Source organism: Megalops cyprinoides, chromosome 4 (genome assembly GCF_013368585.1).
Source record: "Megalops cyprinoides isolate fMegCyp1 chromosome 4, fMegCyp1.pri, whole genome shotgun sequence".
In the NCBI taxonomy this organism is placed as follows: Eukaryota; Metazoa; Chordata; class Actinopteri; order Elopiformes; family Megalopidae; genus Megalops; species Megalops cyprinoides.
This window is the reverse complement of record NC_050586.1, coordinates 12935927-12955239: the sequence shown is the minus strand read 5'-3', so window position 1 is coordinate 12955239 and position 19313 is coordinate 12935927. Positions and strand designations below refer to the sequence as shown.

Below are 19313 nucleotides of genomic sequence, written 5' to 3'. Positions count from 1 at the left end.
GTCTAGCCTTATATCACAGGCCAAGGAGCATTAGAATACCCATTAAAGAAACGTCTGTGGTAGGAGTCTTCTTGCAATCATCCTAGGTGTGCCCATTGTGCCACCTATTGCAACGCATACATTATTTTGTTCCTTGTCAAATTACCTTTTAAAGTTATTTTAGACTTATTATTTGCATAGGGCACATGAACATGAACATGCTGAACACGTAGGGCCTCCCATGTGCTTACAAATAATATAAAACTCATCAGTGTGATTGAGTCAGATTACATTTGCATGGAGGCACAATTACAAGCAACATGTACATTTTAATATCAAGTTTTCAAATGTGGGTGGCATAACTCAAACAAGATACTTGCGGCAACTCATTATGTAGAATACACTTGTAAGCTTTTAACATTTGCCATCTACTGTATACAACAAATACAACACTTTAACTTATCCTTTATACCACTGATTGCTGAAAAGCTTATATTAGAATATTTATTATATGAAAATGCATACGTGCATTTAATTTTCAAGTGTTTTTGCCACAGAGCTTAGATGTTCTGATATATTGCCATGTAATGCACTCTTACTGTGTGTCATGCTTAAAGAAACATATATTTCTTTTTAAAGTGACACAGAATTTAATATCAATGCCCATAATTATTTCTGACAAAATATGTTTCTTTGAAATTGATAATTCAGGAGTATCCTGTATCTATCAATCCATCTGTTCCTGAAGCAACTGACAAAATCATATTGCTAACTAACAAAATGATTATATAAAGAGAAAATAAAAACTAATATTGCAATATGTGAAGTCTGAAAGACTTTGAACTCGTGGACATCTAGTCTACCATGCATTGGAACATATGTAGGCCTATGACTGTATTTTTTTACAGGTAGGTAAACTGCATGACATTCTTTTATCCAATTTTAAATATTTCGTTTCAGTAATTGGCACGTCATGAAATGCCATCAACATCACATGGTCGATTGCAACAGGAGAGTAAACGCGTTTGGTGTCAACCCAAATTTTACTTTGTAATCAAATGTATTTCGTCTCATATCTCGGTCTCAGAGACAGCTCACTTTAAACAAAAACCGATAAAACTAGAGGATTTCTGCTTTTAATTATTGTATATGTTAGAATGAAATTAGTTGTTTTTTTTGTTTGTTTGTTTTTTTTTTTTTTTTTTTTGAATCCTTTCAATCGTTTGTGAGCGGTGTGTCAATTATTTTGTACGTCAGTGTTTGTCAGGGTCCACCACATCGTCGGTGCACCTGCCGATGTACCCGCGCTTATGTCAAGCAATTTTAGTGTTCCTAGGAGACTGGCGAGTCCAAGTGTGTGTGTGTGTGTGTGTGTGTGTGTGTGTCTACGTGTTTGCGCGCGCGCGTATACGTGTGTGTGTGTGTGATTGGATCTGGTATGCGCTGAATTTGTACAGTTCATCATACATTCGGAAACACAGCAAAAAAGCGTTAGATAAGTCATCCAGGCTAAACTACTTGTGTGACCTAAAATAATAAAACCCAATCCGGAAGCTTCTGTCTCCAACACACACATTGATTTCACGGAGTACAGTAAGAGTAGAGATGCGAAGATGACACGCTGTATATCTCAGGTTGTAGGTGGACTACAACAACGTTGCTGGCGTCGGATCTAACAGGGGATAACTGAATGACTGGTGTAATTAGTTCAGTCATTACCGCTGCGTTTTTCAGTACTGCTCCGCCGTTGCTGAACAGGACTCAGCGCGACGAAGTGAGAGCGCGTGCCTGTTGGATTCAGGAGTTGACAGGAGAAGTCGGACCTCCTGGCACAAATAACAAGCTAAAATCCTGGATTTTTAAAATAATTTTTTATGACGCTGTACAAATAGGTCAGGTTTTTAATAGTTCTCGCTCCTGTTTGGTTTAGAAATAACGTTTCAACTACAGGAGGCAGGTGTGTCATTCTGGCTGCTCCGCGACATCCGGATACACAGGTACAAAATCTTGTGAAATCGTTTGGTGTCTTTTGATTTCGTTTGCATGGCAGTCATGTGTATGATACTTAGTCGGTAGAACGCTTTTTAAATCTTAAATAAGGCTACAAGTGTATAGTGTGGCAGTTTTGTGTACTACACCGCAAGCTAAATCGGCATGAAGAGTAATGTGATTTTAATATGGAGCTCAGATTACATTGTCCCTGAATAATTTAAGACAATTGCAATGTTAAGCCGCAAGAATAAATAGTTATCACTATCACGTTTCCTTATAAGCAGTAGCTGTAATATTCTTTCTGGTGTGAAATGTACATGCATCAGAAGATATCAACTGTGTAATATTGGGTAATAAAATAGCTGGTGTGTTTAATTGAAAACAACCAGCCCTCATTTTACCTCCTACTTTCTCTCAAGACCACAGCAATTCCTTGGAATTTGCTTTGCACAGTGTGCATCGTACTCTGCACCAAAGCTGACGCAAATTCCTTGCTGCTGATTCTGTCTCTGAATGATTCTCCCCTTTTGTCATGCTTGTTGTTGTGGTGCATGCATCCTTAGTATCTCCCATTCAGTGTGTTATTGGCCTTAAGCATGCTGAGATGAAAGCCTTACTTTGTATCCTTTCACACCCTTTCACATGCACATGCATACACATGTTCTGCGTCTCTTTCACTTAAATACCGATGAAGCTCTTCCCACATTTTACAGTGTATGCTGTAAGTCATGCCTTTTTCTCCTTATCATTCTCTGGATTCAGTCGTGCCTCGTCCCCTCTCCTCTTCCCAGACAATGGGCACTCTCCGGGACCTCCAGTTTGCCCTGCAGCTAAAAATTGAGGAGTTGCGTCAGCGTGACACCCTCATTGATGAGCTGGAGCTGGAGCTGGATGCCAAGGACGACCTAATCCGTCGACTTCAGGGGGAGCTGGACCGCTATCGGGCAAACCTCTCCCCTCCAGGGCCCTCTGCAAGCACTGCAGGTAGTCCATGTTGTACCGAAAAAACCACAACAGCCATGGCACGTAGAAGTTTGATATTGTGTCTTTGTTTAGAATATCTATGCATATAGGTTTTCTGGTGTGGGGTTGTTTTAGTGACAGGTAAATGTTTACAAGAAGTACAGTATAGCAGGAACTATACTCTGGTGCTGGCTCAAAAGGTCGGACATATAAATGTCGAATTAATTGACTGGAGAAAATATCTGAACAGAAAGGATTTCTGTGTTAGTATGTTGTCCTGAGAGGTTGTAAAGCCTCACTCTTTGCATTTTCTTTGTGTTTTTGAGGTAAGCCTAAATAACATGATTGGATTTTTCAACCTGCATATCCTAGGGCCTTCTGCATCCCACGACGAACCCCAGCGAACAAAGAGACAGGCCATATCTGCCGAGCCCACCGCTTTGGACCCTGCCCAGCTCAAGCACGTCACCCTGACCAGCTACAGCAAGAGCGAGGAGTGAGAGATCACACCACATATTGAGTTGCCAGGACACTGTGTCCAGATTTCCCTCTGGGCTCTGTGGATCCCTGTTGTCAGTGCTGGGAGCGAATATATTGGATACGATGATACTGATTTACAATAACTAAATGCTTCCTGGGCACTTCCTTAAATCCATTTATCATGGCCAGATACAAGGCCCCCTGGCATTTAAAGCATTAATCAACGATCATAGAGTCAGATCCTGTTTGGACTAAAGAGAACTCTGAGGGGAAAAATACTATGTTGAAAATAATGTCTTTCATTTGCGCCTTCTAAGTAAATGGACATGGTCTCTGTACAGACCTCTGTTTGAATGACTGAGTTCACTCTACTACTTCAGTATACTAAAAATCTGAGCTGCACGCCTGTATTAAGTCTTATATGAAGTGACATTGCGAACTGTCCCATACCCCCCAGGTCTCAGCAGCTGATCCAGACGGCCCTGCTCGAGAATGACTTCATGAAACACCTGGAGGCAGGGCAGATCCTTGCCATTGTGGATTGCATGCACCCCACGACCGTCACCAAGGGGTGCTGTGTCATCCAGGAGGGTGACGACGGCTCGCTTGTCTATGTATTAGAAGGTGAGAGAAAGAGATGGACGGGAACAGTTCAGCTGTAACGATATGATGAAAATGAGACTGTTTCGTGCAAGACACCTCAAAATGTCATCTCTTATCGACATCCGTGCCCCAATTGCAAAAAGATGATTTCATGTTTGCTATTACCCAGAGTGCTGGAGGCTTTCTTTTTATTTATTTATTATGCACTGAACATCCACAACTGAGGCATGGCTGCCTGCGATCTTTAATGTATTCTGCTTATTGGTCTTTCAAGTGGGCAGTAAGATGTGCACTGTGAGATTCGGCGAGGCACACAGCACAGCTTCTCCTTTCCCACAGGCTGTGATTGCGTTAGTATGCACCTCTGATCCTACCGGAGCTGCTTTCAGGCCCCTGGCACAATGAAAAGGAAATGTAAGAGTGGCCTGTTTGTGGGACAGGAGAGCAAGTCGCAGCAAGTTGTGCGAAAAGGCAGACACCATAATATTGTGCAATACAATTCTAGCACTCACTTTACTTTTCAATAGCTATTGGGCGAATGTATGCCGCAACTTGTCTCAAAAAGCACCCAGAAGAAAGCACCGCCGAAGTCTGTATTTCACCAGCGAGAAGCAACATTTTTGTTGAGTCTCCAAGATCTGATGAAATTCCAGATAACAGATTATGACTTTTTAATGCACCTTGGTGAACCTGTTAGGTAGTCCCAGTTGTCTTTGCTATCAGAGGCTGCAGTTGTCAGCCCTTGTTATCCTCCCCGTTCCTCTGAAGGAGACCTGGAGCAGCTGGATCGGCAGTCTGTTGACATCTGTTGCTGACACCTCATCCTGTTTTTTTCTTTCTTTCTCAACCCAACTCTGTTAATCACTGTCAATTTCACATGGACACATACACACCCACCCACACACTCTCTTACCCAGTGATGCTACAGTCTGTCAACAGCAAAGCAAACACTCTCTCTCTCTCTCTCACACACACACACACACACACACACACACACACACACACTCTTGCACAGTGATGCTGCAGCCTATCAACAGCCATGCAAATGTAGACACACATAAACACACACACACTCTTACACAGCAATGCTGCAGGCTGTCAACAGCAAAACACACACACACACACACACACACACACACACACACTTACACAAGGATGCTGCAGCTGATAAACAGCCGTGCTGCACAACACACACACTTTGCTGCATTCATATAATACAGGCATTTTATCTGTATATTGTATTTAGAATATAACATGTGTGTATGTCCTTGTGCATGCAGAGGGGAAGGTGGAGGTGACCAAGGAGGGTCAGAAGCTGTGCACCATGGACCCAGGGAAGGTTTTTGGAGAGCTGGCCATCTTGTACAACTGCACTCGCACTGCCACTGTCACAGGTACCGGGGCACCATCTAATCACTGCTGTCACATGCCTAAGCAGCACCACACCGCTATTGTCGCCGCCATAGCACTCTGGGTGTGAAGCTGTCAAAACTCGGCTCCCACAAATGACCTTGGCCAGCATTCTGATCATTTAATAAACGGAGCAAAACCACTGCTATATTTGTAAGTGTTCTATTTTTTTTTTTTAGCTCTTTGTGGTTGACAGCTGCATTCAAGGTCATAGGCAGACCAGGGAGAGTGCTATTCAATAGCACTGCAGAATTGTTCAAATTAAACAATTGTGTTAACCATATCTCCATCCATGCTGCTCAAGTCGATGTGGCAGTCCCATTGAGGATGGCTCACTTTTTGTGACCACTTTTTGAACATAGAGTTCTGTTAAATTGAAACATAGGTTTTGCAGGCAAAGTGCACATGAAATGAAGAACACCAAGAGTGCTATATTTTAATAGGTTGCTGCTGTTGAAATTCTGTATCAATTGCTTTGTGAGTAGAGACTCAAAAGAGTACAAGATCAAGGAGTGCTGCTCTTTCTGAAAGAAAAGGAAGACTGTCCTGTTTCGACCTACTTTCACAAGAGTTGTTTACTTAAAACTGTGTACTGTAACTGTGTGCTGTCAAAGAGGTGTCTTATACGCGGCTGGTCCTGGTACTCCTGATACTCCTGGTACTCCCTGTACTCTGTAATGCACATTAATTCATCCCTTTTCATTCAAGGGTTAATTTAAACTCTCAGTTAAAGTATTTCTTATATTTAACCTGGAAGTGCTTTGAGATGAAAAAAAAAATCTCCTTTTCTCCTTTCAACCTTGCCAGGACAGCATCTATACAGTCAGCACAGAAGTGAACAATACACAATACAACAACACACTGATATATAAAAAAAAATACCTGGACAGAGATGAAATAATCAAGCCTATGAAAACAATTACACTCCTTGGACAAATGTTTTAAAGTCTCTCAAAGATATAAGTACATATTGTAATTCCAGAGGCTGTTACATGTTGTTCCATGTCCAAGGAACATAATTAGAAAAGACAGTTTTCCCTAGCTCTGAACATACCCTGGAAATATTAAAATATTCTTTTGCAAAGAAGATAAGTTTAATTACACAAGCCATCATTTCTACATTTCTACATTTCTTCTTCCCCCGTTTTCTTGTTCTCCTTAATTGCTTGAGCAAGAGGTTAAGTAACACATTAATTTATGCAAGCTTGTAACATCCCATCCTCCTCTGAAGTTTGCAGAAAACAGGCTTACCTCTATCACCTCAAGGTACATATCATGGTGCATTTTTTCTCAGTGGCAGTACTACCTAATAAAGTAGCAGTCTATTGCATTTCCATTTAAACCATCTATTTCCTTCTTATGGACATTTTTGATTGATTAAGATCCACTGCTGTTTTTCTACTACACCCCTCTCTTTATAAACAATCAGTCAAAAAATTCACTGAAAGTTTAATTATCAAATTTTTTAAAAATCACTGTCTTTATCTCTCTCTGATTGTGTTTAACAATCTATCACCTGTCAAGTTTAAAATGCAATAACTGAAAAGCATTCCCAGATTTCTGAGTGATTAATGTCCGCTGTCAATATGGAGGCAACTACTAATAATGTGTGATGGTTCAATCTGAAGGGCCAAGGTTTTCCACTGTTTAGGGTAAACACTTTTATTTTGTTCCCTTTTTGCTCCCTTTTATTTTAGACTCAAGGCCAAGCTTTTTCCAAAGCGATAAAGCATTTTTTATAAGCACACACCAGCCAAAGATATTGAAAATAGGACACTAAATATTGTAGATTAAGCCAGACTGATTGTAGTTGGTAAGTGTGACACTGTAATATTAGCAGAAAACGTGTCTTCAAAACAACTAATTACAGTTTCCTACCTGATACATTTACCATCTTACAATCAATCTGTCTATCTATCTATCTATCTATCTATCTATTGATCTAACAGTCAATGAATCAAGCAATCAATCGGTCAGGTCTTACTTAGTACAGTACAACTATAAACAATTGTAAACTCAGACTGTTGCAGTGTGCTTCACAGTGAGCATGTCTCCAAGGGGCAAAAATACTGAGATCAAAGTATCTAGCAAACACCTCATAACCTCACAACTTCAAACACTCCACTCTAAGATGAGGGGAATACACCGCCTGTCTCTGTGTAGCTCTTTTCATGCTATTCTGACCCTCTTTCTGTACTTATTTTTGAATACTCTGCTATTTGCTTTGAGCATCATTTCACTCTTTTACCCTAGAGATAATTACAGGTTTTATTGGTGATTTGAAAAACAAGGTCACAGTGGTTTTTTTTTTTTTTTGATGGGAAATGTTATTAATATTGATCCAAATCTCAAAGGTGCTTGCATGATTTTAAATGGAGCAGAGGGCAGCAGTAAAACAGCTGTGTCCACTGCCTGTTCAGATGACTACAAACGCTGCACTGACGGGCCTCACCACTGACCTGGTTTCTGTTGCAAAGAAAATGGGTTGCATTTACCGCTGCTCTAACTAGATAGGCACTTGAAAGGCACTCTAAAGTCAATGTGCTCTCTCTCTCTCTCTCTCTCTCTTTCTCTGTCTCTCCTTCATTCTCCCTCCTCTTTTCTCTCTCCCTCCCTCTTTTTCTCACACACTCTCTTCCTTCCCTCTGCTCTCGGTTTGATGTGTGAGACAGATACCAGGTTGACAGCATGGTGCTAAGGGTCAGCTGGTGATTCTCAGTGCATGTCTGCATCAATGTGAAGAGACAGAGGGGCTTACATAACAGATAGTCTATCCCACAAGTGAAACCAAATTAGGAAATGACTCTTTATTTATTAATCTTAATACTGTAACTCAATAATTATTCAGTATCCATTTTCAGCTCCCTTTTCTGTCTCTCCTCTCCTTTATCATCACCACACAAGCAAGTTTAGCGTTCTCTCTGTCGCTCATTCCCTCCTTCCACCCCCCTCCCTTTCCTTCACCAGATTTTGTCCTTAGTGTTGACCTGAATTATTTTCACTCCTTTTTCAAACCTTTGGAGAGTTCCCCTTAATAAATCTTTGTGTATCCTTTTCTGACACACATTTACTCTGAGAAAAAAAAATCAGATGAAATGAGGAGCATGTGTTCTCATTGAATGTGCTGTGCAGGGGAGGCCTCATATTACGGAATGTTCTAGAGCCAAGAATCAGTGACTGATAGAGGGCAGCCCACAACGCACCCAAAGGGTCAAAGGGCATACATGTTGGCATACTGAAGTTTGTTGAGCTGGCTCACTTGAAAGAAACATTGAATGTAACACATATAGTATCATAGACAGTGGTAAACATAGATATAAATAAACGTGCATGGCACAGCAGCCCTGTATGTATGTAATATTACTATAGTTATTATTATACTCCAACAGATGCCATCATAAGAACAAAAATGAATGGGAATGAAAAGGAAAAAATATGCTAAAGGAAGTGTCAAAATTCAGTTGAGACACTTCAGTAATTAAGTGGACAGCACTTGTAAGGGTTTGGAGCTTTTGTTTTGTGTGGGGTGTGAAGTGTGTTCAGCTGAACAGTGTTACATACATCTGGTTGTCTACTGTGTGGGTTTATGTTTTGTGTTTTGCTATTATTATAGCTGTTTACTGAGGTTTAGCAGAAGGGCAGGACAGGCTGTGTTTCCTCTTTTGTACATCTATTTACTGTGTTTTTTCCCCACACCAATTGTGCTAGTGTATCATTGCATAACAATTACGTTGAGCACTTCCGAACAGTACTGGCTGAGTTTTCCACCTCACCTCTGCGCAGTAGAGGTCAGTTAAGGAAGTTCCTGGGGAAAGTCTGAAGCGGATTGGATGGAAACTATTATGTTGTTGTGGGACAATGATCTCCCGTTTTCAAAAAGAGCAGCTGAATCAATTAATCAGGTTCATCATTAATTTACAGCATCCCTGCCAGAGTTTCTTGTCTTCCTCTGCCCACAGCACGCAATGGGGGGAAGGAGGGGAGTGCAGAAAATAAAGCCCCGAACCTTTATTCTGTGCTCAATTATCCACTGACAGAGAGAAGAGCAAAGAGACTCCGAACCACCACACCACACACAGCTGAACTCTTCTATTAATGTGTCTATATTTGCAGGAATAAATTTGCTCCTTAAGTGGGGCAGATTTTGTGCCAAGATAGTTTTCATTTCCATTTCTGTTTACAGGCATAGGAATATTTAACTAACTCTGCCTGGTTCTTAAAAGAAGGTTGCCAGCAGTCTTACCTGCTAGTGTCACAGTAGGCCAATGAGTGTTTGCATCAACGGAAAAAGCATAAGTTTGTCTGCAGCATACAATACTGTGCACCACCTCCATAGCAAGTCTTCCTCATCCAAAGACTGTGAGAGGAGTGAGGCTGTGTGTGGATATGCAGAAGGATGCACTCACACTGAGAGAAAGACAGAGCTATGTAATATTTTGATGCTGTGAACATGTTTTTATGTACCTACTTGTTTTCACCTTCACAATAAAACTTCTCTTCACTTTTCAATGCCTTCCTCCCTTGCATTTATGGATTTGTCTTTATGGACTGTAACCTCACTCAGCCTTCACTAGCTTTTCCAAGAGGGTTAACAGCTGATGTTTAAAAGGCGGGCCCTTCGCCCTCTCAATTGCTTTTCCTTGTCTCTCTTACTCTTTCAACATCTCTATTTCTACTCTGCTCAGTACTGTTTTTCTCTCTCTTTCCAGCTCTAACTGATATCAAGCTGTGGGCGATTGATCGCCAGTGCTTCCAAACCATCATGATGAGGACCGGCTTGATCAGGCTCTCACAGTACATGGAGTTCCTCCGCAGGTGACCACCAGGGCGGCGACACTGACCAGCCCATGCACAAACACATACTAGCCACAATCTCTGTCTGTTTATCAGCTCCACAATGATAGCCCATTTGTTTGTATGCCAGTAACATCATTATGTGATGGTGTGTCACTCTGTTAGAGAGTCTGGTTGGTTCTCTCATGACTAATGCACTAATCTGTCTGTCAACAGCGTGCCTTCTTTCCAGGCACTTCCAGAGGATGTGCTCAGTAAAGTGGCGGATGTTTTGGAGGAGGTACAGTACCCAAAAACACAAAAAAACTACATTTTAGGCAAAAGTAAAAACTGAACACAAGCCAAAAAGACAATCCATTCAAATTCAAGCACTGCAGCTCTCTTTTGTGGAACAAATATATTTCCAACAAAAGGAATGTCTCTGTGACACTACTTAAATCCGTGCCAGGTTTCAAGGATAATTGCTCCATAGAAGTTATTTGTGCCAAACAAAAAATATTTGCTCAATTTTTGCAGTAATCTCCCAGTTTGTGAAAACAAGCACACAGATTTTATTGACACTTGCCAGAAAAAAAGTCTCCCTTGGGTCTCCCTTGGCTACTGCACACAATGCAAGATTGAGCACTCTTTACACATACACTTCTCTCAGATTCAGTGGCATTCCAGCTGCAGTTGTGCTGTCACAATAAAATACTCCAGGTTACCTCTGTCTAGCTTGATCTGTAGGTATAAACCACTGATCCTTCACAGCTATTGTGCTCTCTTGGGCACAGATGCACTTCAGATTCACTCAGTGTGTAACTCATAATGCTGTAAATTAAGCTTGATTGAATGTGTGTCCTTTCACATGGCTCTTTCACATGGCATCTCTTTTCTTCTGTGCCTCATTTCACCTCTGAATCTACTTTTCCCTTTCAGTCCTGCCCAGGGGCGTTTCTAGCTATTGAAAAGATCAGGGGCTAGGTCAAGTTTGCCTGGGGCTTGTCTTTTTTTGAAGGGAGAGATCGGCATTGGTAGGTTGGGGAGGTTATATCTACCTTTATAATAAATAAATATTATCACACCTTCGGACGCTGCAAGTCAAGCTCCGCTCTGTTACACAGTCTGTCTGTTGTTTTGCTATAAACACCTCCTTTTTCAGGGTGAAAATATTTGGGGCTAGGCTTAAAATATTCAGGGCTACAGCCCCAAATGATCGGACCTAACAACGCCACTGGTTCTGCCTGCCTTCTCTTCATTTCACCCACCTTTTCTCCACTCTCGTTTTTTCCCTCCCTCCCCTCTTGTCTTTTCCCACGTCCCTCTTCTCTTTCAGACTCACTACAGCGATGGGGATTACATAATCCGACAGGGGGCCACTGGAGATACCTTCTTCATCATCAGCGAAGGCCAGGTGAGGAGGGGTGTAGGGCAGCATGGTCCTCATAGCTAACAAAGCAACTAGCTGTCCTTTTTTAGCTGTTTGCTGTAATCCAGGAGTGGATGTGTACCAGAAGAATCAGATGACTCTTGAAGTACACTTTTCAGCATCAACACATCAAATTGGATATACTTTACCATTTTGATCTTGAATAATCCTTTTTCCTCATTTGCAACCGCATCAGACTAAGTTTAAGTTAGTTCTACATGCACATATACACATGCAATCCTCTCAGATTAGGTGCCATTCTAGCTGGAGTTGTGCCATCACAATACAATACTGTAGGCTATCTCTTGAATAGCCGTTTCTTAGCAAGGACTAGATGAGGAGGGGAGGATGGTAGCGTGATGCTCATAATTAACAAAGCAAGTGGCTGCAACAGTGTCAGCTAAGTGATTCTTGCCCACATTTTTTTAACCTGTGTTAACTGTGAGTGTGCAATGCAGAAATACCAGTGATAACAATATTGTACTTTGCAAAGACGTGATGTCAGTAATGTCAGCTTCGCTTGTGCTTTGTGACATTGAGGAGAAAAAATGTTTTCTGAAAAAAAAAAAAAGATGACATCAGATCTGGCATCAGATCATGTTTGGACATGTACCAGTTATGAAAAAAGAGTTTTCATTAGTTTGTAGGATGGCAACAAGTCAGCAAAAAATTTAGACAAATCAGTAAGACAAAGCTATTTTCTCATGACCATCATTTTGTAGGGCAAATATGATTGAATTTATGGTGGGTAATGTATTCAATATTGTAAACATATATGTGTATTTACCAACACAGAGTAGTGGAAAGTGTGGTTCATTGAAACTGCATTTAATCTGAAAGTTGTAAATGTGTACAGAGTAACCATGTATGTAACAACTTAACTTAGTCACAGACAAGGTAACTGAGAAATTAGAGAAATTACAGTGGGTGACTGACAAGCATAAATGTACAATATAACAAATTATGAGACAGACTAATTGGTTCTCTCACTTTATACATACTTGACACATCATGCCTGGGCATACTTTTTCTTGTTTTCTTGTTTCTTGTTTCTTTCCATAGCTATAGCATAACCCAGGCCATACCATAGCCATATACAAATGTATATGTATAGTAAACAACCTGAACTCACCTGGACATTTTGCATTGTGGGGCACATAGGAGGACCACAGTCTACATACATCTGTGTGTTGTCCCCTGGAATTTTAATGAATGTACTTGTATTTCTTGAATATGATTAATTTCACATTAATTTATATTGATGTATCTTTTCATTATCAAATCAATCAATCGATCAATAAAAGCTCTCAATATTACTTGGGTAATACATTGCACCATGTTGGTTGGTCCCTAACAACCAAACGCCACTAATTCCTTTGTACAATATTTCACTCCAGCGTGTGAGTGATTTTTAATTCCCGTGCCATTTGTGACACAGGACAAATGAGACAGTTATGTTTGCAGAAGGAACGTGGATTTGTATTACTCAACAAGGTGGACACAAGATGAATCAAACCTAGAGGCATATCTAATCCTGTAGCTTTTCTGTGCACCTCTTACAGTGGAGCCAGATGTTCCGCTTCAATAGGGGTGGTACCAGGCCAAGGTGGATAACTGGCTGGCTGCTTAACGATAAATGAGAGAGAAAGGAACCACATTTTCAAACTGTCCAGCCTGTCTAATTTGCCTTTCATCTATCGCACAAATTTGGCTACACGTAGGGCATGTACAGCCAAGTATTTCATTACTCTTATTTAAGTGAGAGCAATGGAACAAAATTGCCATTAGAGACATTGCTGTATATATTACGCCTGACATTAACAATCATTATGAGTAGCGAGCACTTAAACCTGTCTACCCCAACCTGTAATCTTTGGCATCTCTCCCAACTTGCATCCAGGTGAACGTCACAAAGCAGAAGTCAGCCAATGAAGAGCCAGTGTTTCTCTCCACTCTGTCCAAAGGGGATTGGTTTGGTGAGCAGGCGCTGAAAGGGTGAGGAAAAAATGAATGTGTACACTCTGGTCTTTCTGTGGGGTCATTTTACCTTGTACAAGTCATCTACTTGACAATACATCTACAGGAGTAAACCTTAAACTCTGCTTCCTCATAGTATTAGACCAGAATATTTTGCATCAAACTGCTTTGCACTACTGGACGAAGGCATTCTGCTCCATATGGTGCACTGTGATTTTCCAAGATGCAATGGTGGGTGCAAATGATATGCTCATGCAAATAAAAAATGGCACTTTCCCATTCAGCAACTGTGTGAAAATGATCTGAAAATGAAATGAAAAAATGCCAAATCTTTGTGCTAAATGCTTTTGAGTTTTTATCAACGCAACATCTAGCTTAAAAAAATGTTCAAAAATGGTGAATGGAACATTTTGTTCATTGTCCGCAGGAGTTTCATGTGGTGAGGGAAGTGGAGGGCTGAGGTTTATGGACACTTAGTGGAACACACTGGGATACTCTAATGCCCCTAGTCGGTCTACTGCTCATTAATTGGATAATTCCTTCAAGCATCAGAGCACTCATTGCACCGTGTATGAATGACATTTCCATCCCTCTGTTCTTTTGTTTCCCTATTCCAGGGAAGATGTGCGGACAGCCAATGTTATTGCAGTGGGGAGTGTGACATGCCTTGTCATAGACAGAGAGTGAGTGACACCGTGGGACTGCAATGACGTACACAGTGCGCCGGGAGAGAATTTATGCTACCTTGAATCTGCGTTACCATGGGTAATGCTCCACATCTCTGCTCTCTCTCATCTCCGCCACAGGACCTTTAAGCAGCTTATAGGAGGTCTAGAGGATGTAAGCAAGAAGGTGTACGAGAGTGAAGAGGCCAAAGCTAAGTAAGAATTCACATTTTGCACTTACTTTTCATAATCCTACTGACATGAGTTTTTCTTGTTACCAATCATTGTTTTGATTCCATTAAATTCAACTCTCAGATTCTGATTACAAAATCAGGCAGGCATGGAGGAGGTCAAACCAGATTCGATAAAAGACACTGTAAAACAGTGATATCATTGTTCTATTCTCATTAAAAATGTTTAACTTTCTTGAGAAATACAAACATTGCTGAGCCTTCTTACAGGTAATATCTGTATTTACATCAAAGTTCAATTTGTCATCAGTGACAGTATCCAGGTATTTGTAGCTGTCAAGAAATTCAATTCCATGGCCTCTGATGATAGTCTGCGAGGGTGGCTGTGATTGTCTTCCAAAAATCAATTGTCGTGTCTTTAGATTTAGAAACGTTAAGCTGCAGAAAAGCATTATCTCAACACTGTGCAAATTCCTCAGCTATGGGCCCATGCCCGGTGTCCTTGTAGCAGACAGACAATGACAGAATGGTCTGCAAATTTCAGGATGTACCTGTTCTCATGGTGACTTCAGCTGTATCCAGCTGTATAATTGGATAACATTGTAAAGAACTGTAACCTATGTAAGTCGCTTTGGATAAAAGCGTCTGCCAAATGAATAAATGTAAATGTAAATGTGACTGGGGACAGGTCACAATCCTGAGGAGAGCCAGTGGATGAGGAGCACTGCTCTGACATGACACAATGAACTCATTTAAAAATCCACAGCCCAACCCACAATGTTGGAGTGTAAGTTAAAATAAGCAAGTTGATTGTTACCTAAAATGTGTGTCTGTATCATATTAAAAGCGAATGAGAGATCAACAAATAAAAGTCTAACGTGGGTTTTTGAACCTTTGAGATGCTTACACAGAAAGTCAAGTGAAGTCACTAAAGTCAGTGACAAGAGTATTGAATGAGCTCTTGTGTGTTCTCTCAGGAAAAACAATTATCATGTAACATACATGAAGGTGTTTTCTGGACAAAGTCCTTAAATGCTTCCAAATGAGCTCTGGTGTTTAGTTGGATGCACTGAGCACACACAAAGTTAACTCAGATAGAACTCATATTTCCAAAGCTCAGTTTCTCTCAACAAACCCTTCCCCTTTGTTTTGCTTCAGCAGCCTTATTGTTGTATAACCTTCCTGTGTCGACAGAGCTGAATCAAGGCAAGGCCACAGACTCTGCTGTGCTATCGCACGTCAGTAACCAAGGCCCTCTCCTGCTTGTCTCTTCTGGAAAGCAGGTTAGAGGCAGAGGCTACGTTCTTCTCCAGTGTCTCACTCAGTGACTTTCGGGTGATCTGCACTCTGGGAGTAGGGGGCTTCAGCCGTGTCGAGCTGGTGAGTAGGCCGGCTGTTGTGGGTGGCGGTTTATAACCAATGATGTCAAATAATATTGTGTTGTTTCAGTTCTAAACCAACTCTTTACTGAATGTTGCCCCCAGGTACATCTGAAGGACGATACCAGCCGCTCCTTCGCTCTGAAAGTGCTGAAGAAACGCCACATCCTGGACACCAGCCAGCAGGGCCACATCCTGTCAGAGAGACGCATCATGATGGAGGCCCACAGTCCCTTCACCGTCAGGTCAGCATCTCGCAGCTGGACTGCAGCCCTTCTACCCACACCTCATTTTCCCAGAGCACAACAAACCCTTTGTTTCTCCATCTTCACCTCTGAACTTCAAAAAGCATGAAAGCACAGCGTGTTTTTGACTGGAATACCCTTTTGGAACCCCACTAAAGTAGAAAGTGACCAGGTGGCTGCGCATAATGAATATGTAAGCTTCCTGTGCTGTTTTGTATTTTCAGACTTTACCGTACCTTCAGGGATTCCAAATATCTGTACATGTTGTTGGAGGCCTGTCTTGGTGGCGAACTGTGGACTCTACTGAGAGACAGGTACCGTCTATGACTCCGCCTGTACTGTTAAGCAGATTGAAAAGCCTTTCTTTTCTCTCTCTCTCTGTACATTTTATAAAAGTGAGTGGGTGTTTGCATCTCTGCCTCTCTGTGTTTTTCACCTTGGTTGTGTGAGCTTGTTTCATGTGTGATCGTAGGTCTGTATTTACTGGCATTTAGCAGACACTCTTATCCAGAGCAACTTACATTGCCCCCCATCTCAGAGGCTCCTTTGATGACAGCACCACTCGGTTCTACACCGCCTGTGTAGTGGAGGCCCTGACTTTTCTTCACTGCCGTGGCATCATCTACAGGGACCTCAAGCCGGAAAACATTATTCTGGACCAGCGTGGATATGCAAAACTGGTAACCTGCTACAAATGGTGGCATGGGACAAAACACAGCATTGACTGTGAGAGTTACCTTTGCTAATATCACATGCATGCCACTATCACACAGACAGCGGCAGAGGAAGAACACCATACACAGACACTTTGATCAAGGAGTCCGTAGATTCACAGGGACCTATCAGCACTCCTGCTTGGCTTTTCACCCAGACCACTTTGTCCCCCTCAGGTCGACTTTGGCTTTGCAAAGAAAGTGGGCTTGGGGAAGAAAACCTGGACCTTCTGTGGGACCCCGGAGTATGTGGCCCCTGAAATCATCCTAAACAAGGGCCATGATGTGTCAGCAGACTGCTGGTCACTGGGCATCCTCATATTTGAGCTTCTGAGTGGGAGGTGAGCTCAGAGACTAGGGAGGGAGGCCCAGAGGGAGGTCAAAAGAAAGGGTAAAAAAGAAGGTCCACATACATGCTCTCTCTCTGCAGTTCCTACCACTGTTCCTTCGTTTTCTGTCTCTGTATTAGGTTTTTTCTCTCCTTTCCCCATAAAACTACTGACATCTTCTCCCCGGTCCATGTCTCTCCCTCTCAAACCTCTCCCCTCCAGCCCCCCTTTTTCGGGCTCAGACCCCATGAAGACATACAACATCATCCTGCGGGGGATTGACATGGTGGAGTTCCCCAAGAAGATCAACAAGAGTGCCACCAACCTCATCAAGAGGCTCTGCAGGTCTGATATACGCCAAAAAAGCTTCACCATCCTGTAAACACAACTAGAGCATTTATTTCTCTCTCTCTTACTGACATGTCACAGTCACAATGGTTCTAGCATGTTCAGTTGCACAGGACCTATGGGCTTGTTAAGTATGGGAGTGCATATGAATTATTCATAACAGTATGTGTATGACCTCTGACTCTCAGGGACAACCCCTCAGAGAGACTTGGCAACCAGAAGAACGGGGTCAAGGACATCCAAAAACACAAGTAAGACTTATGATGGACAACAACAAAAATGTGTATGATTACAAATGCACCCAGTGTCAACTGGAAAACATCTGCTCTGTTATATTCCAGGTGGTTTGAAGGATTCAACTGGGAAGGAATTCGAAAAGGCACACTGACCCCCCCAATCATACCCAATGTAAGAAAGAGGGTAGGAAAGACTTGGGGGGGGGGGGGGGGGGGGGTTGGGGTGGAAGGGTACAGATGTCCACTTTAGTTATCATATGAAGATGAATGGTGCTTAAGGTGTCATATATATGTTATATATGTTAATAAGAGCTATAGATGTTGTGGGAAGATGACTAACTGAATTTAGGCATTGCTTATTTCACGTCAGTGATGATTATATGATATATGATTATTGACCAAACTGAAAAGAATGAAAACAGAAATGTAAAGCAGAGAATGGACACCATTAATGAAAAGGCAAGATAGGGCCAATGTATTCGTGTGACCTTGAGATTGTGCTGTTTTTAAAAAAATTGCCCTTATTCTCTCAGTGCCTGTTTATTCTTTAGTAGTCTGTAAATCACATGTCAGACTTCAAGTAATAAACAGTCTTGAAACTACAGCTACTGTTTACAAGACGTGTGATGGTATAGCTCTTTTTGCTCATTTGGAAAAGAACTTGTGGCTAGTGGGGGAAAAACACCCTTAAGAGATTGCAGTGTCATTTTTTAAATTACTTAATTATTTTTTCATTTACTTCTATAATTATTCAAATATCATGCCTAGCTAACTCAGAATGTCAAAGGCCACGTGACCACAATGGGTTCCTCTCCCCCAGGTCAGCAGTCCCCTGGATGCTAGCAATTTTGACAGCTTCCCTGACGACAGTGATGACCCACCCCCAGATGAGGAGTCTGGCTGGGATCTTGAGTTTTGATGGAATGGACCTGACTCAGTCTGGGTGGAGACCTGGGGAAACAGAGGGAGCCAAGAGGATGAAAAAACTGACCTGATCTATTATGCACTGGACTGGATTATGACCAGATTGCAGTTCTACTGGCAGAATGGCATTGCAGAAGAATACAAGGATACTGTATCCAGAAAGAACTTCTAAGACCTTTAAGCAATGACATGTTTTCAAAACAATAAAAATGAAGGGCTTCAAATGTTTTAAAAACCTGATTTAATTCAGTATTTTGTTATGAACCCAATGTTTTTTTTAAAGATATTTCATCTCAGAGTGAAAGAATGATACCCAGAGTAGTCATGCAAATTCAAACAACTTTGTGTTTGTAGTGCAGCAAAGCTAAACTTATGTCAAACATGTCGCGGCTTGAGAGGTTTGAGTATTTGGTCTTTTTTTTCAGCAGTGGTTTACACCTGATAGACAGGAGTGACTCACGGGGAAAGAAGCAGAGGTGGGGGTGGAGGTTGCAGGAAATATCACTGGAGTTTTTTTTTTTTTTTTTTTTTTGCGTGAAGGCCCAACAGCCATCAAGTCCTCATCAGCACAGCATTAAAGCTGTAAATAGTATAGTATAAAGTCTCTCATATACTGTAGCATAACCCCATATTAAATGTATGGTGTACAGTTATGCATATTTGCCTAATACGATCTT

At 41.6% G+C, this 19313-nt stretch overlaps 1 protein-coding gene across 2 annotated transcripts; it reads left to right on the top strand.

The window, feature by feature from the left end:
• The first annotated feature begins 1410 nt into the window (after positions 1-1410).
• Positions 1411-18848, top strand: prkg1l (protein kinase cGMP-dependent 1, like). 2 transcript variants are annotated; one of them, XM_036526790.1, is made up of 20 exons: positions 1411-1976; positions 2763-2955; positions 3307-3430; positions 3872-4038; positions 5298-5411; positions 10137-10242; positions 10438-10501; positions 11537-11614; positions 13530-13624; positions 14224-14289; positions 14413-14487; positions 15746-15842; positions 15947-16086; positions 16311-16400; positions 16625-16766; positions 16977-17140; positions 17351-17473; positions 17665-17727; positions 17818-17884; positions 18533-18848. In XM_036526790.1, exons 2-20 carry the CDS (start codon positions 2766-2768, stop codon positions 18629-18631), a joined length of 2064 nt encoding a protein of 687 aa, XP_036382683.1. In that variant the 5' UTR covers positions 1411-1976; positions 2763-2765; the 3' UTR covers positions 18632-18848. The 2 variants fall into 2 exon arrangements, with proteins under 2 accessions (XP_036382683.1, XP_036382682.1); XM_036526789.1 differs by having other exon boundaries at positions 2734-2955.
• The last annotated feature ends 465 nt before the right edge of the window (positions 18849-19313 follow it).

What these genes read in the sequence shown, in the direction of transcription:
- prkg1l (XM_036526790.1), top strand. Translation starts at nt 2,766, where the DNA reads ATGGGCACTCTCCGGGACCTCCAGTTTGCCCTGCAGCTAAAAATTGAG. An exon ending in GCCCTCTGCAAGCACTGCAG is followed by an intron (nt 2,956 to 3,306) that starts GTAGTCCATGTT and finishes TGCATATCCTAG; the next exon opens with GGCCTTCTGCATCCCACGAC. An exon ending in GCTTGTCTATGTATTAGAAG is followed by an intron (nt 4,039 to 5,297) that starts GTGAGAGAAAGA and finishes TTGTGCATGCAG; the next exon opens with AGGGGAAGGTGGAGGTGACC.